Raw genomic sequence first — 25,662 nt, forward strand, 5'->3', positions numbered from 1 at the left:
ATGCCCGGAGGGTGGAGGGGGGGTGGGGTAGAGAGGGGAACCCATTATAACCTCCTCCCTGGGGGATGGACAACAGAAAAGTGGGTGAAGGGCGACATCGGACAGTGTAAGAAATGACAAAATAATAATTTATAAATTATCAAGGGTTCATGAGGGAGGGGGGTGTAGGGAGGGAGGGGGAAAAATGAGGAGCTGATGCCAGGGGCCTTACATGGAAAGCAAATGTTTTGAGAATGATGAGGGTAACTAATGTACAAATGTGCTTTATACAATTGATATGTGTATGGATTGTGATAAGTGGTATGAGCCCCCAATAAAATGATTGAAAACAAAACTATAGAAAACAATACCATTAGCAATAGTTATCAAAATGATAAAATGTTTAGAAATAAACATAACCAGAAAAGCAAAAGAAAACTACAAAACACTAATGCAAGAAACCAAAACAGACCTACATAAATGAAAGAACATACTGTGCTCATGGAGAAGAAGAGTCATTATTGTGAAGATGTCAATACAATCCTGATCCTGTAAGGAAGGTTGATTACATCGCCCTTCTTTAAAGAAATTGAAATCTATAACTAATTTTATATGAAAAAGAAAAAGAATCAAGACAAAAACTAAAGAACAAAGTAAACAGGAGAAGGGTCTCACATTCCCTAATTTCAAAACCTACTATTTAGTCACTGTAATCAAAAAAGTCTGGTACTAGTTCAATGACAGATGCATAGACCAGTGGAACCGAATAGAGAATCCAGAAGTAAATTAGTAAAGCTATGGATAGTTGATCTTAGATAAAAAGGCCAACCCATTAAAGGGAAAGAGACCATTTTTAACAACTGGTGAAGGAAAAACTGGATACTCACCTGTAGAAAATTGGATCAGATCGACACCTTACGTCTTACCATATATACTCGTGTATAAGCTGAGTTTTTCAGCACATTTTTAATGCAGTTTGTGTGGTAAAATTAGCTGCCTTAACTGATATTCGGATTGGCTTATACTTGAGTATATACAGTATATAAAACTCAAGATGGATCAAAAATGTAAATGTAAAAAATTAATTAAAAATTAATCTAAATGTAAATTAAATATAAATGTAAAACCTAAAACTATTAATATTACCAAAGAAAAATAGGGACAAGCTTAAGTGTCCTAATTTATGGCTTACATAGCCTATCATACAAAATGCACAAACAGCAGAAGCTACATCAGATAACTTTTGTGCACTGTGATGGTTAGAGTTTATGTCAACTAGACACTGCTTGGTGAAGTTAGGGGTGTACCATCACCTATCAATCAAGCCAAAGTCTGATCACACCTACTTTAGGGTGTGGCCTTTTGTATCAGAGAGTGACCTTGAGTAGATCTGAGTGCTCTGGTCCCTTCACCTACTCCTGTATCTGGATCCTGTGTCCGGTCTGATGATCTGTTCTGCTGCCTGCCAATCCCAGGAGTCATCAGCAGACACTGATCTCAGGTTTATTTAGTCAATCTTGCATTTATTTACCTCTGCATCCACCAGCCTGTGGCCCTCCTGCTTCCTCACCCTGCTTCCGGTTTGTCAGTTTATGTTGCTACAGGAGTCACGAGAAGCCTCCAGCTCCTACCTGACCGACAGATTGGAACTGAACTGAACTTCCCTACTTCTGCAACAGTGTCATTTCTTGCATAAATCTTTCTATATACATACACATACAAGTGTCACAAGTTTGGCTTCTCTACAGAACCCAACTTAACACATAACCAAATGATTTCTTCAAAAGAGTGTAAGTGTTGAGGTACTCTTTCAAATAAGTTGGTTTCTTTAGCAATCATTTATGTCACATACAACCAGTTTGATCTAGTTTTTACACTTCTTTTTATTTGTGGGGTGAGAAATGTCGCTCATTGAATGGGAAGAAACCCTTAGAAACAAGTGACTGATTTGATCACTTTATAAGTGAAGGGAAAAAACAAACACTGCCATCAAGTTGATTCCAGCTCATAGCAAGCATACAGCACAGGGTGGAACTGCCCTGTGGGTGTCCAACTCTATAACTCGTTACCATAGTGGAGCCTTATCTGTCTTCTGATGAATGAAGAAGGAGGCCCTGGAATATTAAAGTCACATCCATTTTAATGGAGTTTGTTAAGTGTCATTCCTTAAATGCATAAATTCCAGAGAAAATATAAAAATTGATTTTCAAATCTTGAAAGAAAATCCTCGAAGTTAAAAAGATGAAAATAATAAATGATTTGTTGCAAGTTTTCATACCATGATGTTTGTGGAGTGGTTGTTATATTGACAAGTCATGATGATTTGCCTTTAAAATCTTGCCCCTTCGAATGTTAACTTATAATTAATAGATTACACCATAATAGGAAAGGTCATGGTATTTTTGATCATTTATTGGGCACTTATTGATATGCACCACTTTACAAATATTACTATTTCTACCCTTAACAACCCTATTTTAAGATGAGAAACGTTGGGAGAACGTTCTTATTCTGGGAGAATAAGAAACGTGCTAAATTCAAATCAGGTTTCACCAATCTGGAGGAGAAAACAACGGGACTGATGGTTCTGGGAGGACATAGGAGAGTGGGAGGTGGAGGAAAGGAAGTGGTGTTAACCAACCCAGGAACAAGGGAACAAATGATCCAAAATCAATGGCGAGGAGGGTGTAGGAGGCTTGGTAAGGCGTGATCAAGGGCAATGTAACCAAGAGGAATTACTGAAACCCAAATGAAGGCTGAGCATGATAGTGGGACAAGAGGAAAGTAAAAGGAAATAGAGGAAAGAACTAGGAGGCAAAGGGCATTTATAGAGGCCTAAACACAGGCGTGTACATATGTAAATATATTTTTACATGACGGGGAAATAGATCTATGTGCATATATTTATAGGTTTAGTATTAAGGTAGCAGATGGACATTGGGCCTCCACTCAAGTACTCCCTCAATGCAAGAACACTTTGTCCTATAAAACTGGCATTCCATGATGCTCACCTTCCCGGCATAATCGCTAAAGATAAATGTGTGCATAAGCAAGTGTGGTGAAGAATGCTGATGGTGCCTGGCTATCAAAAGATATAGCGTCTGGGGTCTTAAAAGGCTTGAAGGTAAACAAGTGGCCATCTAGCTAAGAAGCAACAAAGCCCACGTGGAAGAAGCACACCAGCCTGTGTGATAATAAGGTGCTGGAGGGATCAGGTATCGGGCATCATCAGAACAGAAAATCATATCATTCTGAATGAGAGGGAGTGCAGATTGGGGACACAAAGTCCATCTGTAGGCAACTGGACATACCCTTACAGAAGGGTCGCGAGGAGGACACGAGACAGTCAGGGTCCAGTGTAGCAGCGATGAAACATACAACTTTCTCTAGTTCTTAATTGCTTCCTCCCCGCCACTATCATGATCCCAGTTCTACCTTGCAAATCTGGCTAGACCGAGGATGTACACTGGTACAGATAGGAACTGGAAACACAGGGAATCCAGGACAGATGCTCCCTTCAGAACCAGTGATGAGAGGGCACAGGGAGGGTGGGGTAGAAAGGGGAAACTGATAACAAGGATCTACATATAACCTCCTCCCTGGGGGATGAACAACAGAAAAGTGGGTGAAGGGAGACATATGACAGTGTAAGATATGACAAAATAATAATAATTTATAAATTATCAAGGGTTCATGAGGGAGGGGGGAGCAGGGGGAAAATGAGTTGATACCAAGGGCTCAAGTAGAAAGCAAATGTTTTGAGAATGATGAGGGCAACAAATGTACAAATGTGCTTGACACACAATGATGGATAGATAAATTATGATGAGTTGTATGAGCCCCCAATAAAATAATTTTTAAAAAATCAGGTTTCACTTAAAAGCCTCCTAACTCTAGTTTATTTAACTCTCCAACTCACTCCAGTCCCTTCCAATCTATTCTGACCCATTCGGGCTCTGTACAAAGAGAGAAAAGCTACCTCAAGGCTGCAGTCTTCGTTTTTTGTGCCATCAAGTTGGTTCAGACTCATAGTGAACCTAAGTTTAACATAACAAAGCACGGCCTGATCGGACGCCATTCTCACAATTGTTATGTGTGAGCCCCTTGTGGTAGCCACTGTGTCAGTCCATCCTGACAAGGGCCTTCCTCTTTTTTGTTGCCTTTCTACTTAACCAAGCATGATGTCCTTTCCCAGGGATTGGTCTCCACTAAGGAGCATTCTGGCTGTACTTATTCCAAGACAGATTTGTGTAATTTTTTTTGGCAGTCCATGGTACTTCCAACATTCTTCACCAACACCACAAGTCAAATGCATCAATTCTTTGGTCTTCCTTATTCAATGTCCAACTTTCAAACGCATGTGCGGCGATTGAAATCACTATGGCGTGGGTTAGTAAACCCGTCAGGACCCTCATTTCCTAATGGGGCCCCACTCAAAATGACAAGAAACAGCTAAAATTTTTTACTAATAATTGAAACTTGGAATGTGCGAAATGTGAATCCAGTAAAATCGGAAGTCATCAAAAATGAAATGCAATGCATAAAAATCGATATTCTAGGTGTCAGTGAGCTGAAATAGTCTGGTCTTGGACATTCTGAATCAGATTATATCTTTTACTGTGCTGGGAATGTTCCAATGAAGAATAACACCACATTCATCATCAAAAAGGACTTTTCAAGATCTAAGCATATAAAAAAAAATGTAAGCATATCTCGAAGTACAATGCTGTTTGTGCTAGGATTATGCCTATCTGAATTCAAAGAAATACAATCAATATAACAAATATTACTCAAATTTGTGCACAAACAACTAAAGCTAGTGATGAAGAAATTAAAGAATTTTACCAACGTTTTCAGTCTAAAACTGATTGGTAACTGGAAAGCAAAAGTTAGAAACAAAAGAGGAATAGTAATTGTAAAGTATGGTCTTGGTGATAGAAATCACGATAGAATTTTGCAAGACCAACGACTTGATGGTAGCAACTACCCTTTTTCAACAACACACACGGTGACAGATTCACATGGACTTCTCCAAATGGAAAACACAGAAATCAAATTGACTGCTTCTTGGGACAGAGATGAGGGGAAAGCTCAATATCAGCAGCTAAAAGCAGGCCGGGGCGGGGGGTGGGGCCGGTCGAACAGATCATCAGTTCTGGTTGAAGCTGGAGAAAATTAAAACAACTCCACAAGAGTCAAAATACGACCTTGAGTCTATCGCACCCGAATTTGGAGAAGAGGTCAGGGACAGCTGTGGCGCATTGACCAATCCTGGGAGAAGACCTGGTTGCAATCTTTCAGGAAGCAGATCGCAGCATCTTTGTCACACAGAGTGGCTGGTGTGCTCACCTGTAGGGTTTGCAGCCGAGCCTTTAACCAGTGTGCCAACCTTTAAACTGTCCAGTGGGGCCTTCAAGTTAAGGGGCAGCAAACGACTGGGGAACCTAAGTGATTAGTAACTTCTCGGGGGTGAGCTAAACTGCGTGGCTTTCAACCGTGTCCATCCATCCACCCACCCAAGCCTGCTGGAAGCAATCCCCACTGCAAACTCCCCAGTCGGACGCACACCGAGCGTGCAGCTGTAAAGGGACCGCTCCTGGCCAGACGTCTCCTCCCATCTCCCGCACTGCAGGTGCGGGGTAAACTTTTGTGTAGCTAGGTCCCCGGGTGGCGTCGGAGCCCGCGCCTCCGGCCCCGCCCCCTAGCAACGCGCCGGCTGGTGTTAACAACGGGCCGGCGGGCGGGGCGGGGCTCGCAGACCCTTTCCTGATCCAGCGCCGCCTGGGGCCTTTCCTGCTGGGGGGCGGGCGGCTGGCTCCGGTTGCCGCCGCTCCAGCGTCCGACCGGCGACCCCCCAGCCTGCCCTCCGCCAGCCATGTCGACTGGGGAAGCCGCGGGGACAGCCGAGCTCCTGGAACCGGGCGGCAGGACCAAGTCGAGCAGCCCCCGCCAAATCCCGGTGGTCAGCGTGGTGACGGAGGATGAGTCGGAGCAAGTAAGGGCAGGTGTCTGTCTACCTGGGGGCGGGGAGGGGCCCGGGGTCCAGGGCCGGGCCGGGAGCCTAAAGGCGGGTACCGGAGGGCGTGGAGGCGGTTCCCAGCGGGGCGCCGGTCCCCCGAGAACAGCGCGGCCTGCGAGGGGGCCCCCGACGTCGTGCCCCAGCCAGCCTGGGGCCGCGCCGCGCGTCCTCCCGGAGCAGGAGACTGCTCTCCTCGGAAAGAGCCCGCGAAGGGCGGGGCTGGGGGAGGGAGTCATTCGGAGGAGCAGCTTACTTTTACATACATCCGAATACCCAGTGCTGTCCACCTTCCGCGGGTAAATTCCCCTGTGCTGACATTTGCCGTCAGTAAAACGTACGCACAGACAGAAGAAAAGGATGCCAGAAATCAACAATTAGAAATGAAACATGTTGATGTGAAACCGGAGCATAGGGATGGGGTAGGTAGGGCCGGCCGGATTGAGAGAGCATAGAAATGGGTGGTGCGGTGGGTTAAGCGTTGAGCTGTTGACAGGTGAACCCTTCAGCCCCACCAGACACAGACACTCTGGGAGGAAGATGAAGCTGTCCACTCCAGTAGGCAGGTTCCCATAAAGATTTACAGTCCCCAAATGGTGTGACTACTATGAAAAACAGGATGCATGTCCTCAAAAAGTTGGAAATAAAAACTTATCTGGCAAGGGAGACACCACCATCGTGAAAGTGGTTTTCCCAGGGTGAGGCTGCCCTTTGCACTCCTGATGTGCTGACCCCTGCAATTTCCCCAAGTGTGGGAAACTTTGTGGTAGTGGGGTACTGGCTTCTTTACAGTTCCTACAGTCTCCTTAATTTAAAAAAATGGAAACAGAAATGCCATTAAAATACAGCAATCCCCCTACTGGGCATATGTATCTTAGAGAAATGAGAACCATGATAGGAATAGGTATATGCACACTCATGTTCCTTTGAAGCACCATGCACAGATAGCATAAAGATGGAAGCAACCTAAATGTTTACAATGGATAAACAAAGAATGGTACTTTCACACAGTGGAATGCTGCTTTACGTTAAGAATAATGATGACTCGGTGAAACCCTCATAACCTGGATAAACCTGAAGGGCATTATGCTGAGTGAAATCAGTTAGTCATGAAAGGACAAATATTATGTGAGACCACACTCATAAAAAGTCGAAGAAAATATTTTCACACTAAAAGAAACATTCTTTGATGGTTACCAGAGGTGGAAGGGTAAGTTACTGGTTAGAAGTTGCCCCGTGTTGAATTGGGTGCGGGGGAGGCAATAAATAATGGAGGCAGAGGAGGAGGCTGAGAAGAGTACAACAGTTCAGGGTCACAGAGGGAGATACTGTTAGATATACGGTCCTCTAGTAGTGCTGATCCATGCGAGTGACTGAGTGGCTAGATACCCAGGCTGACTGGGTGTGAGAGGAAGAGGTCAACTAGACCTATGAATACTATGTTTGGCAGAGGCTCTTTCTCCTTGTGTATTTACCGATGTTACAAATATATCTGTGGTAAAGCAAACAGGAGGGAAATTCTGAAAACTTCTTAGACATAACCAAGAAGCTTGAGGGGATGAATCACTGGCCCTGAGGGAACAAGACCATAGTCTCAGAAGACATCAAGGTCAATTGGCATAGCAGAGGTCACAAAGACAGTGCTCTACATCTTTCTTTGGTGAGTAGTGACTGAGGTCTTAAAAGCTCGTGAGCAGCCATCTAAGGTACAACCATCCCAGGTCCACAGGAAAGAGCAATGATGAAAACTGAATGTGTGGAACTTATTTTCTTTTTTTAATCATTTTATTGGGGGCTCATACAACTCCTATCACAATCCATACGTACATCAATTATATAAAGCGCATTTGTACAATCGTTACTCTCATCATTCTCAAAGCATTTACTCTCCACGTAAGCCCCGGCATCAGCTCTTCATTTCCCCCCTCCCTCTCCGCTCTCCCCTCTAACTTATTATTTTAATGGACCACTTCAAGCTCAGCCTCTATGACTCAGAAGAGCTAGTTGATGCCTGGCTGTTATCAACTGCTCTGGAATGGGTCACATGAGAAAGTCCTGGATAGAGAGGAAGAAAGATATGGATCAAAACTAGAAATCGCAAAAAAACCCAGGCTCGCTGGTCAAACAGAGACTAGTGAAACCCGCAGGACTCCGGCCCTTAGACACCCGTACGTCCGGAACTGAACTCATCCCACTAGACTGGTCTCTAAAGGGAATATCAGCTCTTGGGAGGTCTCCATACCTTCAAATAATCAACCATTTGAGATCAAAAGGCCTGTATTTACCCAAAGACAAAGTTCAGAAGGGTTAGACGAGAAGGAAGAATGGAAATAGGAAATAAAAGGAAGAAGTGGGATAAGGGATATCACCTTGTGGAGCGTGCAGTCAATCGATGCTGTTGTTGTTGAGTGCCATAGTTTGTTCTGACCCATGGTGATCCTGTGCACGATAGAAGGAAACTGCTTGGTCCTGCGCCATCCTCACGATTGTTCGAAAGCTTGAGCCCACTATTGTAACCACTGGTCAATCCATCTCTTTGAGGGCCTTCCTCTTTTTCACTGCCCCTCTGCTTTACCAAACATGATGCCCCAGGACTGGTCTCCCTGACAACATCAACATACCCAAAGTACATATATTCAATCTTCCCATCTCTAAGGAGCACTCTGGCCATACTTCTTCCAGGACAGATCAATATTCTTCTCTAGCACCACAATTCAAATGCATCAGTTCCCCTTTGATCTTCTTTATTCAGTGTCCAACTCTGATATGAGGCAATTGAGAATACCATTAAAAATACTTGGCTCAGGAACTCCTGATTCCTGAAAAGTCCTTGCTTTTCAATACAGCAGTCAATTAAACGAAGTGAAATGTATGTGAATCGTTCATGGAAAACTGATTTGCTCTGTAAATTTCACCACATTCATAATAAACAGCCTTTTGAAAAATGATTTTGTGTCAGACACCCTATAGAGCACTTCTGCTCTGTCCCTTAGGACCACTATTAGTCAAAATCGATTCAATGGCAGTGGGTTTGGGTGGCTTGAGGTAATTAATTATAACAGCAGACACACTTTTTGTAAGCCCTGTTTACATGTGTACATGGGGAAGGAGCTTCAAAACCTGTAGAAAAAATAGAGTTTAAAGATGATGGACTTACTCTACACATCCCCACAAGGCCTAAATTCTGTGCTAAGTAACTTCTTGAGCCTTTCAGTGCTCTCTAGTCAGGACTCTCTTTATTGCCCTGTGACAACGACATTTCAAATCGCGTGGTGTCGTCTGCTTTTGCTACCAGCAAACCGTTGTTTTTGTTGCTACCGGTGTTTTTATAGTCGCTGCTTTTGCCAGAGTTTCTTGAGAATGAAATGGCAATTAAAAGAAAGGAAGGATAAATCTTTAAAGACCGCTACTCAATTACAAATAATGTTGTCAGTCACTGTAGAAAGATTTTACAAAACAACTTTGTTGTTAGTACCAATATAATCCAGTGTGCTGGTTGCACAGTGGTTAAAGTGCTCTGCTGGTAACCCAAAGGTCAGCCACTCAACCTCTCACTTCATTTCACAGGAGAAAAATCTGGCAATTCGCTTCTGTAAAAATATTCAGCCTTGGCAACCCTACAGCACCATCATGCTCTGCCCTATAGGATTGCTATGAGTGGAGTTGGAATTTACCTAACAGCAATGGTTTGTTTATTCATACCATCTAAGAAACATTACACCCAACAACTTATAACTACATTTATCACATTTTATGCTCTGAATCTTAAGAACCTGGTATTCTTCAGGACCCTGCGTGGTCCGGTATGGCAGGGGACCCATGAGCAGGTATGCACACCATGAGTTAACACACTGGGACACCAACCTTCATGACGCTTAGTGGTCCACTCTTGGCTTTCCATTTGTGGCAGGGTTCTTTTGAAAGCCCAAGTTGTTTATTTCATAATAAGGTTCCACTAGGCCACTAAGGAACTGTGATTGCGTGTCTTACAACCGTGAATTCTATGGTGGAATCCTGCCCTAGCTCCTCCCACTCATTGTGTGGAGCCACTATGGGAATTCCTGTTGTGGCCTCGAGAGTCTCAGGCTGCGTCAGGAGCAGTGCCTCCTGCGTCCTTCTCCAGGAACCCTAGAGAGTCCTTGGGAGTGGCCAGTTGACTGGAGACTGCTTTTACTGTAGGGATAGGGTTGAGCTGTCAGAGGACTGTCAGACATTTGCACAGTAACCTGTAGAGCAAGCACACTTTTGCATGAGGAGGAGGAGCAGGTATTAGGGGAATTTCCCACATCACTTTTGTGGAGGTATGATGACCCAGATGGAGATGAGCGCTTTGGGGAACCACAGCTCTCTGCTCCCCAGACTGCAAGGATGCTCAGTACCACCTCTGTGATTTCAGGTTCAGGGCAAAACTGAGAAGTAGGTGAGTTTGATATCTGGGGGCTTTCATTCTTCCTTTATTTGGTGCAGGTGGTGGGGTGGGGGGAGAGACTGAAGATGTTAGAGAGGGCCTTGGGCATTCCCAAGAGTCAGAGGATGGATCAGCTAAGGAAATAAACCTTTGTTTGAAATCTGGGGAAAAAAATAAAATGGAGAAATATTTTCTCATCTATTATCCAAATAACCCACCACCACACCAAGTAAAACAAAACAAATATGTCTGTGTATGTGTGGTTGTGTGCATGGTGTGGTGTGGTGTGTATGCATGTGTGAGGCTTGTCTACAGTGTGTAGGGGGGGTGTGTATGGTGTTTTCTTTCATCCCTTTTCTTTCTTCTTTCCTTTAATTATTGCCTCTCTTGTCAGTACCTTGGAATCTCTTTTTAGAAGAAATTAATCAGCTTGTATTCAAACATGTTCCTACCTTGCTTTTATCTACTTTCAGTAATATATATGTATATATTTAAAATAAAATATTGAGAAGGAAGGATCCTTTCTACCCAATGAAAGAGAAGAGAAGAGAATAGAGACCTTGTGGAGTTAGGAGAAGCCTTAGTGACCATTGAGCCATCTTGATTGTGGCGGCGGTTGCTTTTACAGACGAGGGCCTCTTTGCCGTCTTTGAAGGAGAGCCTTGGGAAGCTCTGTGACAAGCCAGTGGAGACTTCGGCACTGGGAAATTTTCCTGGTTTTTCAAACCATGCCCCACTTACTGCCACTTCCTCTGATTATCCCTGGAAGTCTACCCTAGGAACAAAAAGGGAGAATGTGGGCTCTGTGTCTGGTGATTGAGTTTCTCGAGCATTCTAGCACTCCCCACTCCATTTACTGTACCAAGAGGCTATCACCTTGGTTTTGCGTCTCTTCTAGAAGCACATCAGTTCTTTACGAAGCCTGGGATTTTCTTTAATCCATCGCCATTATCTTTAGCATCTAGAACCATGCCTGGCTTGGTGTTGGCACTCATAAAATATTTCTAGAATGAATATATTATCATGCATAGTTAACTTGCACAGGGTGAACTTCCTTCCCTAAATTTGCTCTCCCTTTGAGAACCTGATGTCATTCTCTGTCAACGTCTGTCACATTGCCATGGTCTGTGGCCTTAAAATTCTTATTTGAGGGTTATTTTTAGACATAATCTCCATGATCATTTGAAGAGTCAGGCAGGAACTAATGTGCAAATAGCACATGCCTACTTCAAAGAGATTTGCTATTCTGTCTATGAGCAGTGTGACCTTAACAGTTAAGTCTTCGCGCCTACGTTTTACCAATAAGGCTAACAATATTATCCCTATGTGGTAGATTTGAGGATTAACTGATGAAGTGCCAGATATATTTAAAAGATGACAACAATAAATATTAATTCCTTTCCCTTTAAGTATCAAATAATCAGGACCTCTCCCCCTCTGCAATCTCTCTTGGTAAATGGGGGGAAAAAGTCACCCTATCACTATAAGGAGTTCTGGTGGTATAGTGGATTAAGTGTTGACCTCCTAACTATAAGGATTGCAATTCAAACCCATCAGCATTTCCATAGGAGAAAGATGAGCTGGCTGCCCCTCTGAAGCGTTACAGCCTCAGAAACCCGCAGGAGCAGTTCTGCTCTGAGTACGGGCCCGACAAGTGAGAATTCACTTGATGGCAGCGGGCTTGGGTTCTTTTGGTTTGGTTGGTTTTTGGTATAACCTGATATGCGTGGATGCCTCGCTTTCTTCAAAGCAGTTTATTAAACTTTTGTTCTAAACAAAACATTTATTTAAAACTGTTTTTCTGTTTCTTGATTATGCTAACAACAGCATTTCTTTTCGTAGTTGCATTTATATATTCTCTTTTGCTTCTCCAATCTCCAAAAGCAAACTCGCTGCCCCCTAGTCAACACCAGCCCATAGAACTGCCCCTGTGAGTGTCTGAGACTTTAAACGATGACTGCAGTAGAAAGTCCAGTCTTTCCCCCACAGAGCAGCTGGCAATTTCAACCTGCTGGCGTGTGGATTGCAGCCCGATGTATGATCACTGCACTATCAGGCCTCCTTTTGCTTCTGCCCTATGTTATTATGTATTACACAAGAATGCGCCTAGTGTAGAAGCAGAAGTCTTTACCAAAAAATTTTAATGATCACGTTAAGTATATGGTTCAGAAATCTCTATTCCAAATTTAACTATCTCCAGCCCTATCCCAAACCTTTTCTTTTAGCTTTCCCAGTCTCGGCAAATGGTGCCACCATTTATGTAATTCTGCAAGCCAGCAAGTCACCCTTCCCTTTCTTCTTCCCTCTCCTAACACAGCCATTGATGTCTAATCACTCTCTAGGATCCTGCTGATTACATCTCAGTGTTCCTTCCTCCGTTCCGGTGGTCTGACCCTTCGTTGAGGCCTGAAGCTAAACCACTGGTCTCCTAGCTCCAGTCTACCTCTCTCCTGTTACTTCTCTCTGCAGGAGACAAATACTCTTTCTTGTTATTATATTCCCCTGGTTAAAGCCTGAGGAAATAAATGAGGGCCACCCCAGTGAAAACAAACAGATCTATTTATTCAGTGCTTGCTTCATAGCAAGAGAGTCAGCCACATTATTTGCTTTAAGCTAGGACTTGGGGACAAGCAAGGGAGTATGAGAACTCTACATTAAAAAGAGAAGGCTTCTGGTGTGCCTCCTTTGGAGGTGGTGAGGAAGCTGGTTAACTTCCTCAAGGGGGCATCTCATGTGATTGGTTTGAGGAGCATATTTGACTTCTTTTGATTACTCCTGGGTTAAAATCAGGGGCAAAAAATAGGAAATCTGGCAGTCCTTGACCAGTTTCTATAAGGTTACAGTTTGTTTGCTTTCTGGCCTTCACGCATGCTGTTTCTTCTGCCTCCATTGAGTGCATTTCACTGGATCCTACTCAATCTCAGCTCTTCTGATTGATCACTTCCTCCAGAAGCTATCCCAGATTCGCCTCTTCTCATGTCATCTCATGTCTTTGTGCTGCCTGCAGCACTTTGTAGTGTGTTTTCTACATTATTGACAACCCAGACCAGACTGAAAGTTACCTTTGTTTAGGGTGATATGCTATCCATTTGTCATACGTAGCATGCCTCCTGGAAATAATATGTGTGACAAGAGGAAAGGGAAAGGAAGATGGAGAGTAAGAGGAAAGGAAAGTGAAGGAATCTTAAATATATGTGCTAGGCAGTTAAAATATGAAATAACATAAAGTGATCGTGCAAAGTAAATCTAAGAGTCTATGCTTTTATCTTCACTACTTCATTCTTATAAAATGAATGCCTAAGTAGTTGGAAAAGCATACCAAAATATTCTGATGATTCCCAAACCCCAAAACTCACTGTCATTAAAATGATTCCAACTCACTGAGACCCTACAGGAGAGTAGAAACTTAGTGTTGAAGAAAGAAGTCTAAATTTCACTGACGGCGCTGGCAGAAGCAAGGCTTCAAGCATTAATGGAGTGCCAGTTGAGATACTTCAGCACACAGATGCAGTGCTAGAGCTACTCATTTGTCTGTGCCCAGAAATTTGGAAGGGTACCTGACCAGCCAGCACAAAGAGTTCCATATTCATGCCCATTTCAAGAAAGCTAATCCAACAGAATGCAGAAAATAGGAAACAATGTTAATATCACTGACAATAATAATTTTGCTGAAGATAACTCATACATGACTGTAGCAACACATTAGCAAGGGGCTTCCAGAAGCTCAAGCTGGATCCAGAAGCAGGCATGAAGCAAGGACTATCATTCAGATGTGAAGTTGACCTTGGGTGAAAGTAAAGGTTACCAGATATTTGCCTGTGTTTTTAGTATGCAAAGGTTTTCAACTGTGTAGATCATAGCAAATTATGGATGACATTGTGAAGAATGAGAACTCCAGAACACTTAATTGTGCTCAGGAGGACCTTGGACTTGGTCCAAGAGAACAGAATAAGTGAATGTGGCACACTTTAAAATCATGAACGGTGTGTGTCGTGATTGTATCTGTTCACTATCATTATTCAATCTGTATGTTAAGCAAGTAATCAGAGGAGTGAGATCATATGGTCATATCTCCATGGCAACAGGAGAAAGACTCCTCAACATCTGTAATGTGCAATGGCACGACCATGCTTGCTGAATGTGGAGAGAACTTGTAGGCCTTAACTGATCAAGACTCCAGCTTTGGTATGCGTGACACAGCACCAGAAAGAAAGCAAAAGTCCTCACAATTAGACCAATAAACAACAGCAAGATAAATGGAGAAAAATTGAAATTGTTAACTATTTCATTTAATTTGAATCAGTAATCAATGCCCATCATGTCGAGGGCCTTATTCTTTTTGGCTCCTCCTCTATTTTACCAAGCATGACGTTCTTCTCCAGAGACTGGTCTCTACTGACATGTCCAAAGTACCTGAGATGAAGTCTTGCCATGCTGGCCTGTAAGGAGCGCTCTGACCGTAGTCTTCCAGGACAGGTTTATTCATTCTTTTGTCAGCCCATGGTACTGTCAGTGTTCTTTGCCAGCACCATCATTCAAACGCATTGATTCTTCTTTGGTCTGCCTTATTCAATGTCCAACTTTCACAATGTCCAACTTTCACATGAGGCAACTGACAATACCATGGCTTGGGTCAGATGCACCTTTGTCCTCAAAGTAACATCCTTGCTTTTCAGCTCTGTAAAGAGGTTTTGTCCAGCAGATTTACCCAGTGCAATGCATCATTTGGTCTCTTAATTGCTGCTTCCATGAGCATTGATTGTGGATCCAAGCAAGAAGAAATCCTTAGAAACTTAAATCCTTTTTTTTTTTAACCTTGGTTTGATGCTTTATTTTCTTCAATTTTGAAACTTAAATCTTTTCTCCATTTATCATGATGCTACCCATTGGTCCAGTTGTGAGAAAGATTGTTTTCTTTACATTGAGTTGTGATCCATACTGAAGGCTGCAATCCTTGATCTTCATCAACAGGTCCTCCTCACTTTCAGCAAACAAGATTGTGTCATTTGCATATCAAAGGCTGTTAATAAGACTGGCCCCATTCCTGAGTCACATTCTTCTTCATATAATCCAGCTTCTCTGATGATTTGCTCAGCATACAGATTGAATAAATATGGGGAGAGAATACAGCCCTGGAGCATACTTTTCCTAATTTTAAACCATGCAGCATCCCTTCTTCTCTTCAGACAACTGCCTCTTGATCCATATATAGGTTTCACATGAGCCCAATGAAATGTTCTGAAATTCTCATTCTTCTCAAGACTATCCATAGTTTTCTATTGCCCAAGCAGTAGGATACCTTTGCATAGTCAATGAAACACAAATAAACATCATTCTGGTATTCTCCGTTTTCAGCCACGATCCCTCTGACATCAGCCTTGATATCCCTTGTTCCACGTCCTCTTGAACCTGGCCTGAATTTCTAGCAGTTCCCTGGCAATGTACTGCTGCAACTATGGTTGAATGATCTTCAGCAAAATTGTACTTGCATGTAATATTAATGATATCTTTCTACAATTTTTGCATGTTTGGGTCACCATTCTTTGGATTGGGTATAAATATGGATCTCTTCCAATGAGTTGGCCAAGTAGCTGTCTTCCAAAGTTCTAAGCATAGATGAGTGAGTGCTTCCCGTGCTTCATCAGCTTGTGAAACATTTCAATTGGTATGTTCCATCAAGTCCTGGAGTCTTGTTTTGGGCTGATACTTTCGGTGCATCTTGAATTCCTTCCTTCAGTAACATTGGTTCTTGCTCATGTGTTATCTCCTGAAATCAGAGAATGTTGGCTAGTTCTTTCTGGTACAGTGACTCTGTGTATTCTTTCCATCTCCTTTTGATGCTTCCTGCATCACTCATCGTAACTACCAAACCACTGAGAATTAGTGGAGCCAATGGAGCAAAGTGGACACAAAACCTAAACCACCACAGTATGCATGCAAGACATAATTTTTCTCCCAAGGCATGAAAGTGTTATTATTCCTGGTGATTGCTTATGTCTCTCAGGGCTAGTGAAATTGAAAAATATGAATATTTTAATGTAATACTGAGATTTAGAAAAAATTTTACTCCAAAATTTATTTACTATACTATAAAGTCTCATCTATGCTTTATTCGCCCCTGTTTTTTGTTGTAATTTTATGTTGTCAAGGGAAAATATCATAGGAAAACAATGTTTGATGATTTGTTGATATATCTAAACATATAAAACTAAGTATCATATGTTTTTTAGGGTGTTTTAAAGCCTATGGACCTTAATCGTGTCATCAAACTCCTGGAAGAGACTGATGAAGTGAACAAGGTTTGAGAGAAATTTATTCTGTTACTCTCTTATAATAGAATTTTTGCCTTCTTGTAATTCCCTAAATATCTAATTTTTCATTTTGTTTCAAAGATTTAAAATAGTATATATCTTATATTCAAATCTTATATGTTTAAATTTAGTCTGAATATACTCGATCATGTAGGTAAGAGTGGAGAAAGAAAATAGATTGAATTTTTTGGATGGGCAAACCCATGATAGATATAAACAGAATTCCTTTTCCATATTGTAAGAATAAAGAATCATCTATCCCCTATCACTTGTTATTACCTATGAAGATGGAGAAATAGAAAAATGGTATTCTACCTAAAATCGCTTGGTACATATGCATATACATATAAGTATATAACTTATACTCAGAGATATATTTTATAGACTACAATGGAAATAAAATTATTTCAGATACTAGATTTTAGTTGAGGGTGTAGTTATTACTAAAAGTATGATAAACACATATGTACAGTTGTGCGCACACACACCCAACACTCTGTTGATGTTATCCAAGAATCGGATGGGTGACTAGAAGCCAACACATCCTATAAAACTATTGTGTAGTGATTTCCAAAGAAGATTGTGTATTTTTTAATAAGTGAATATAGTTGGTGATAGTCCAGCCTATTAAAACAAAACAATGTCTCTTGACTAGGAGGTAAAATTTTTCATCATTGTTTGAATATTTTTAGTCTGTACCTATTTACATAAAAACATGAAATTAAAATAATGACTATGAGAATAATTTATCTTCACGACTGTAATTGTTGTGAAGAGCTGTTGTTTGGTTGTGAATTTAACTATATAAACATTTAAAGAAAATTCTATTAACTGGAGTTCCCCTGACAACAGCACAACTCCACACTCGCTGCATCAAGTAGAGCCAGACTCTGGATGTCGTCATAAGGACATGCCTGTGGATGTGGCTTGTATTGTGCATGCAGGTTTCTTATCCTTTTTCCTGATGACGAAACGCTCATCTTTGAATCTTGTTCCTGAAATAATTGTATTTCCATTATATTTTATAAAGGACATCAGGGCGACATTCAAAATAAATTGTCTTGACTGTATGTGTAGCTTCTGATTTTATATCCAGAAACTTAAGTAGCCCAGCAAGATATCCTGTCTATAATGGGATACAAAGTGTTCATAGAAAAAGAGGATTGAAAGGTAACAGAATTTCCCCCTCTGTGTGTTTAGCTTTACTTTAGTTCAAGAAAAGGCTAGAAATCTTTTCAAGGATTTTAAAGCTGTACATGCAGGATGTGAAAGTGATTGTGATGATGAATTTGTTGCCAATAGGGGTTGGTTCGCAAGCCATGGTCGGGCAGTGTTTAAAGCACTCAGCTACTAGCCAAAAGGTCAGTGATTCAAATCCACCAGGTACTCCATGGGAGAAAAGGATGGGGCATTCTACTTCTGCCAAGATGTACACCCTTGGAAACATATTGAGCAGTTCCACTCTGTTCTACAGAATCATGAATCAGAACTGAGTTAATGTACTTTGGGTTTTTGAGGAATTGGTTCAAAGTGAGGGCAAATCCACACAGCATTAAAAGGCAAGTAGGAGTTGAATGGGACTACCTCTATATATCCATCGCTTTTCTGTCAGTTTGTCATACTGCGGTGGGTAGTGTGTTGCTGGGATGCTGGAAGCTATGTCTCTAGTATTTTGAAAGATGAGCACATTCACAAGTAAGCAACTTTCAGCTGAGATTCCAGACTAAGCACTGACCGCAAAGAAGGAATAGGCTGTCCAGTTCAGAGGAATCAGTCGCTGGAAACCTTATGGACACCATTGAAATATTGTCAGATACTGAAAAACTCATGAAGAGCAGCAGAGCATTGTCAGAGATAGTGCCAGAAAAGGAGAAGCTCAGGTCAGAAGGTGCTCAAAATATGACTGAGGAACAACTACCTTCACAAAGGTGAAGTGGCCATAGTGACGTTGACTGGAGTAAGGCCTGCGGGAGTGAATCCTTCTGCTCATCCACTTACTGAGAGAGCACAGCTCAAGATGAGTACCTGCTGCTGCAAACACTTATTAATAATTGGAACTTGGAATGTACGAAGTATGAATCTACAAATATTTGAGGTCCTCAGAAATGAAATGGAACACATAACAATCAATACGCTAGCCATTGGTGAGCTGAAATAGACTGGTATTGGCCATTTTTAATCATAAAATCCTATAGTACACTATGCAAGAATGATAGATACAAGAGGAATGATGTGGTATTCGTCAACGAAAAGGACATGTCAAAATCTGTCTTGAAGAACTATGTCATCTGTGATAGCATAATATCTATCTGCACACAAACCATTCAGTCAGTACAACTATTATTCAAATCTATGCACCAACCACTAAAGCTAGACATGAAGAAATTGAAGCATTTTACCACTGTCTTCAGCATGAATTTAATCAAATGTGCAATCAAGGTGCATTGATAATTATTGGCAATAGGTATGCAAAAGTTAGAAACAAAGAGAAAGAAACAGAAATTGTCATAGAAAGGAAGCCAGAGGACACATGATAGAATTTTCCAAAACCAAAGACTTCTTCATTGCAAATACCTTTTTTCAATAACACATACAGCAACTATACACAGGGACTTTTCCATATGGAATAAAAAGGAATCAAATTGAAGACACCTATGGGAAGAGACGATGGAGAAGTGCAATATTAGCAGCTAAAACCAGGTCAGGAGCTGACTGTGGAACAGACCACCAATTGCTCATATGTAAGTTCAGATTGAAGCAGAAGAAATTAAAACAAGTACACAAGAGTCAAAATATGTCCTTGAGTATGTCCTACTGAATTTGGAAAACATCTCAAGAACAAAATTGACACATTGAACACTACGGTCAGAAGACCAGATGAACCGTGGGATGACATCAAGAGCGCCGTACACGAAGAAAGCAAAAAGCCATTTAAAAGACAGGAAAGAAAGAAAATGTCAAAGTGGTTGTCAGAAGAGTCTGTGAAACTTGCTTTTAAAGCAAGTTTCCAAATGGAAGAAACGATGAAGTGAAAGAGCGGAACAGAAAATTTAATCAGACAGCTCAAGAAGACAAAGTCAAATATTATAAAGAAATTGCAAAGACCTAGAGTCAGAAAACCAAATGGAAGAAAACGCTCCGTATATCTTAAGCTTAAAAAACTAAGAAAAATTCAAGCCTCAAGCTGTAATATTGCAAAACCCTGTGGGCAAAATATTGACTGATGCAGAAAGCATCAAAAGAAGATAGAAAGAATACACAGTCACTGCATCTAAAGGAGCTAATTAACATTCAACCATTTCAGGAGATGGCATGTGTGCAAGAACCAACGGGCATGTGCAGAAAGAAATTCAAGCTGCACTGAAAGCACCAGCCAAAAACAGGACTCCAGGACTTGATGGAATATACCAATTGAAATGTTTCACAGCACTGGAAGCACTCACTCATCTATGCTTAGGACTTTGGAAGACAGCTACATGGTCAACTCACTGGAAGAGATCCATATTTATATCCATCCCAAAGAAATGTGACTCCCCCCCAAAAAAGATGCAAAAAGTATAGAAAAAATATCATTAATATCACATGCAAGTACAATTTTGCTGAAGATCATTCAACCATAGTTGCAGCAGTACATTGCCAGGGAGCTGCTAGAAAATTCAGGCTGGATTCAAAAGAGGACATTGGGATAAAGGATATCCTGGCTGATGTCAGATGGATCGTGGCTGAAAGCAGAGACTACCAGAATGATGTTTACTTGTGTTTCATTGACTATGCAAAGGTATTCTACTGTATGGGCAAAAACAAACTACATATAGCCTTGAGAAGAAGGGGAATTCAAGATCATTTCATTGTGGTCATGTAGAACTTGTACATGGATCAAGAGGCAGTTATCTGAAGAACAATGGAATACTTTATGGTTTAAAATCAGGAAAAGTGTGCACCAGAGTTGAAACCTCTCACCATATTTATTCAATCTGTATGCTGAGCAGATCATCAGAGAAGCTGGATTATATGAAGAAGAATGTGATATCATGAATGGAGCCAGTCTTTACATATGCAAATGACACACCAGTCTTATTTACATATGCAAATGACACACCAGGACTTGAAGCACTTGTTGATGAAGATCAAGGATTGCAGCCTTCAGTTGTCTGAAGAGAACAAGGGAATACTGCATGGTTTAAAATTAGGAAAAGTATGCTCCAGGGCTGTATTGTCTCCCCATATTTATTCAATCTGCATGCTGAGCAAATCATCAGAGAAACTGGATTATATGAAGAAGAATGTGACTCAAGAATGGGGCCAGTTTTATTAACAGCCTTTGATATGCAAATGACACAATCTTGTTTGCTGAAAGTGAGGAGGACCTGTTGATGAAGATCAAGGCTTGCAACCTTCAGTATGGATCACAACTCAATGTAAAGAAAACAACCTTTCTCACAACTGGACCAATGGGTAGCATCATCATAAATGGAGAAAAGAGTGAAGCTTCCAAGGATTTCTTCTTGCTTGGATCCACAATCAATGCTCATGGAAGCAGCAATTAAGAGACCAAATGATGCATTGCACTGGGTAAATCTGCTGGACAAAACCTCTTTACAGAGCTGAAAAGCAAGGATGTTACTTTGAGGACAAAAGTGCACCTGATCCAAGCCATGGTATTTTCATTTGGCTTCATATGCATGTGAACGTTGGCCTTTGAATAAGGCAGACCCAAAAAGAATCAATTCATTTGAATGATGGTGCTGGCAAAGAACATTGAAAGTACCATGGACTGCCAAAAGAACGAATTAATCTGTCCAGGAAGACTATGGTCAGAGCGCTCCTTACAGGCCAGCATGGCAAGACTTCATCTCAGGTACTTTGGACATGTTGTCAGTAGAGACCGGTCTCTGGAGAAGCCCATCATGCTTGGCAAAGTGGAGGAGCAGCGAAAAGGAAAAAGGCCTCAGCAAGATGGCCTGACACAGTGACTGCAGGATGGGCTCAACATGAGAACAACGGGGAGGTTCTTGCAGAGCTGGGTGTCCTTTCATGGTTGTTCATAGAGTCACTCTGGGTCGGAGCAAACGAGATGACACCTGTGTATATGTGTACATGAACATGTAGATTCCGTAGAATTTTCATGTAGAAAAACTTAGAAGATCAAAGAGCACAATTGATTTAGTCTTCAAAATACATCGCTGTAACAGGGTCCCCCTTCTCTCCCTAAATTGGATGACGTGTTTAAGTTGAGCAAGTAGACTCAGTTTCGGAAGTTAAAATGACAAATTCTAGACCCAAATGCCAAATATGACTCCTAACACTGCCACTCACTTATTAGTTCTACGGTTCTAGACAAACTGTTTAAAGAATTTTAGTTTGAATTTCCTATTTTGGAAAAGGACTGCAGTAGTAACTCCTGGAGAGTGTTATCAAGGTGCTGTTGCTCAGGTGTTGGAATGCTAACCACCAGGTCAGCAGTTCACACAGGACAACGATGAAGCCGTCTACTCTCCTAAAGATGGACAGCTTCGGAAATTCTATTTGACATTGCTGCAAGTCAGAGTCCACTCGACAGCAATGAGCTCGGTTTCGCTTTTAGTCATGGATGGGGCACTTGGATGGCCCCGGAGGTTCCGCGCTTTGCTGTGAACAGAATGCTTGGTGGCTCAAACGTACTAGAAGAAGCCTACGACAGCCCGCCTCTTCTAAGATTTACAGCCTTGGAAACTGCAGGGAGAGCTCTACTCTGTTCTTTAGGGTTGCTATCAGTTGGAATTGAATCAGTAACAGTGAGATTTTGGTTAATAATGTTATTTTGAGGTTAAATGAAGTTGTAAATATATGGTATTTGCCAAGATAGTACATGCTATAGAATAACTTTTCAATATTTTAGCTCTAATAAGTATTATTTCTGAATGTAGTTACTGCTTTTATATTAACCTTGTTTTGATTCATAGTTTCCTCTTGAAATTTAAATAACTTGTTTTTATCTTAACTTTTCCAAGAAACACTTGAGAATGTTTATAGCATAATATTTTAAGAATTACTTAATACTTTTAATGTTTTTCTTGTTATGTTAAAGAACAATTTTTAAGTCTCGACAAATTTGATAGCACAAAAGACCTAACCTGGGTCATTTGTTTTAGAATGATTTGGAAGATAAACAGCTTAAGTGTGTCAAGAAATTGGTCCAGTGCTACCAGAATGGACTTGTATCCTTTGCATTTGTCTGTGTGTGTTCATTTCAGTCATCCTGGGAGAATTGTTTCTGCAAAATGTATTAGCTTTGTATTGCTTCTGCAGTAAATAAATTATCACAGATTTAGGGGCGAGCGGCAATACACAGTTATTATTTTACACTTCTGGAGGTCAGAAGTCTAAACTCAGACTCGTGAACCTATGAAGTCAGTGGGTTGGCAGGGCTGGCTCCTGGTTCAGGATCTGGAGGAGACTATTTTTCCTGGACTCTTCCACCTTCCCACGGATGTCTGCATTCCTAAGCACACGGTTCCATCTTCACAGTGGCATTACTGACACCTCTGCTTCCATCTTTGCATCTCCTTCTTCTCTCTGGCCCTCGCTTACTTTTTTAAGGACCCTGCCGTTATATTGGACCCACCTAGATAATCCGAGATGACCTAACCTTCCTATTTGACGATCTTGAAATTCATTGGAACTTCAAAAGCCCTCTTTCACAGGTTCCAGAGATTAGGATGTGGCCATACTTGCAGAACAAGGGGGAACATTATTCAGTCTACCACAGAAAACATTTGATATTCTGGAGTACTCATAACATTATATTTTTATTAATTAGATAATATGCAATTGAAAAATAAATTACACAGTTATATTCATATAGATAATGTCAGATTTTATAAATTCAGAGAGGCAGTGGGTTTAGTTAGGAGGCCTAAGTAAAAGTTTGTTTCTACCAAATACCTTTGAGAAGCTTCCTAGTGCCTGCACTTTTATAAAATGCAGATAACAGCACCTCATAAGGTTGTTATGAAGAGTAGATGAGCTAATATACATGCAAATGCTTGGTAATCTATAAAACATTGTATAGATTTAAGGTGGTATCCCTCAGAATCTAGCATCCTTACCAGAATACATAGAAACCAATGCTTCTCAAGCTATCTGTGCTGAATAATGTATCATATATTATTGTTGTTTTTAACCATTGCACACAAATACCATTGTAAAAGTTCAATAAAATATCAAAGAAATATTAGATTGTTATACAAGTTTTTTTAATCATTTTACTGGGACTCATACAACTCTTATCACAATCCATACATACATCAATTGTGTAAAGCACACTTATACATTTGTTTCCCTCATCCTCAAAATTCGCTTTCCGCTTGGATTCCTGGAATCAGCTCCTCATTTTCCTTTTTCCTCTCCCCCTCCCTCCCCGCTCCCCCCTCCCTCATGAACCCTTAATAATTTATAAATTATTATTTTATCTTATCTTACACTACCTGGCATCTCCCCTCACCCACCCTTCTGTTGCCCATCCCCCAGAGAGGAGGTTATATGTACATCCTTGTGATCGATTCCCCTTTTCTACCCCCCACTTCCCTCCCAGTATCACCATTCTCACCGCTGGTCCTGAAGGGTTCATCTGTCCTAGATTCTCTGTGTTTCCAGTTCCCATCAGTACCACTGTGCATCCTCTGGTCTAACCAGGTTTGCATGGTAGAATTGGGATCATGATAGTTGGGGGGAGGAAATGTTTAAGAAGTAGAGGAAGGTTGTGAGTTTCATTATTGCTACACTGAACCCTGAGTGACTCATCTGCTCCCCACTACCCCTCTGCAAGGGATGTCCAGTTGTCTACAGATGGGCATTGGGTCCCCATCACGCGCTACCCTCATTCACGATGATATGATCTCCCCTCCCCCTGCCTTTCGTGCCTGAAACCCTTCAGCCCTTCATGATCACACATGTTGGTGTGCTGCTTCCATGTGGGCTTTGTTGCTTCTGGGCTAGATGGCCGCTTGTTTACTTTCAAGCCTTTAAGTCCCCAGACGCTATAGGTCTCGATAGATAGCCGGGTACCATCAGCCTTCTTCACCACACTTACTTATGCACACATTCGTCTTCAGCGTTTATGTGGGGAAGGTGATCACAACAATGATGGTTTTTGTTCTTTGGTGTATGCTACCTGATCCCGTCAACACCTCGTGTTCACACAGGCTTATGTGCTTTTCTGTGGGCTTTGTTGCTTCCGAGCTAGATGGCCACTTGTTTACCTTCAGACCTTTAAGACCCCAGACACTATATCTTTTGATAGTCGGGCACCATCAGCTTTCTTCACCACATTTGCTTATGCACACGTCTGTCTTCGGTGATCATGTCGGGAAGGTGGGTATCATGAAATGACCGTTTAGCTGAGCAAGGTGCTCTTGACTTTTACGTTATTGTAAAAACACATATCACAGATTTACAAATTCAACTTTTTACAGCTGTACAACTCTTTGACATTAATTACACTAATCAATTGTGCAACTATTATCCTTGAGTAATGAGAATTATCTGTGACTGTAAACCAAAATTCAGAGTTCCAAAATAAAAAATTCAGAGCTCTGAAAAAATTCACTTGCTTCCTCTTCACTCTTTCTCTCCCGCTGCCCCTGGAGCCACCAGCAAACTTTGGTCTCCACAAATGTACTTATTCTTGTCTTTTTATAGGTGAGCTCATACAGTATTTATAATACAGTATAAAATATTTTAAATGTCCACACTTATTTCATAACAGATTGGAAACATACAATTCGAGAACTAGTAATGTGCCATAGACTATTCTTTGAGTGGAATTAATCTGAATGTTCTCTATCAGTTCTCTGACAACAGTCTGTCATATTAGGTTGTTTCAATATTTCAAAATGCCCATTCAAGGAGATATGCCTTGCAGGTTTATCTAAATCTTTTCTTGAATCTAGCCTTTGTGTTATATAGAT

The 25,662-nt window shown here is 41.3% G+C and overlaps 1 protein-coding gene and 1 pseudogene across 2 annotated transcripts in view; both read left to right on the forward strand.

Annotated features, from left to right (window-relative positions):
* The first annotated feature begins 5,854 nt into the window (after positions 1 to 5,854).
* The window catches only part of CFAP69 (cilia and flagella associated protein 69), a 70,318-nt gene continuing 50,510 nt past the window's right edge, over positions 5,855 to 25,662 (forward strand). For both annotated transcript variants that reach the window (XM_045288832.1, XM_045288833.1), the window contains exons 1-3: positions 5,855 to 5,974; positions 16,634 to 16,702; positions 22,846 to 22,911. In XM_045288832.1, coding sequence (XP_045144767.1) covers positions 5,855 to 5,974; positions 16,634 to 16,702; positions 22,846 to 22,911 — 255 coding nt within the window. The remainder of the gene's footprint in view (positions 5,975 to 16,633; positions 16,703 to 22,845; positions 22,912 to 25,662) is intronic.
* Positions 6,643 to 6,794, forward strand: LOC115869308 (annotated as a pseudogene).

The sequence above is a fragment of the Echinops telfairi genome, unplaced genomic scaffold, assembly GCF_000313985.2.
Source record: "Echinops telfairi isolate 266 unplaced genomic scaffold, ASM31398v2 ScPeMD7_23;HRSCAF=83, whole genome shotgun sequence".
Classification (NCBI taxonomy): domain Eukaryota; kingdom Metazoa; phylum Chordata; class Mammalia; order Afrosoricida; family Tenrecidae; genus Echinops; species Echinops telfairi.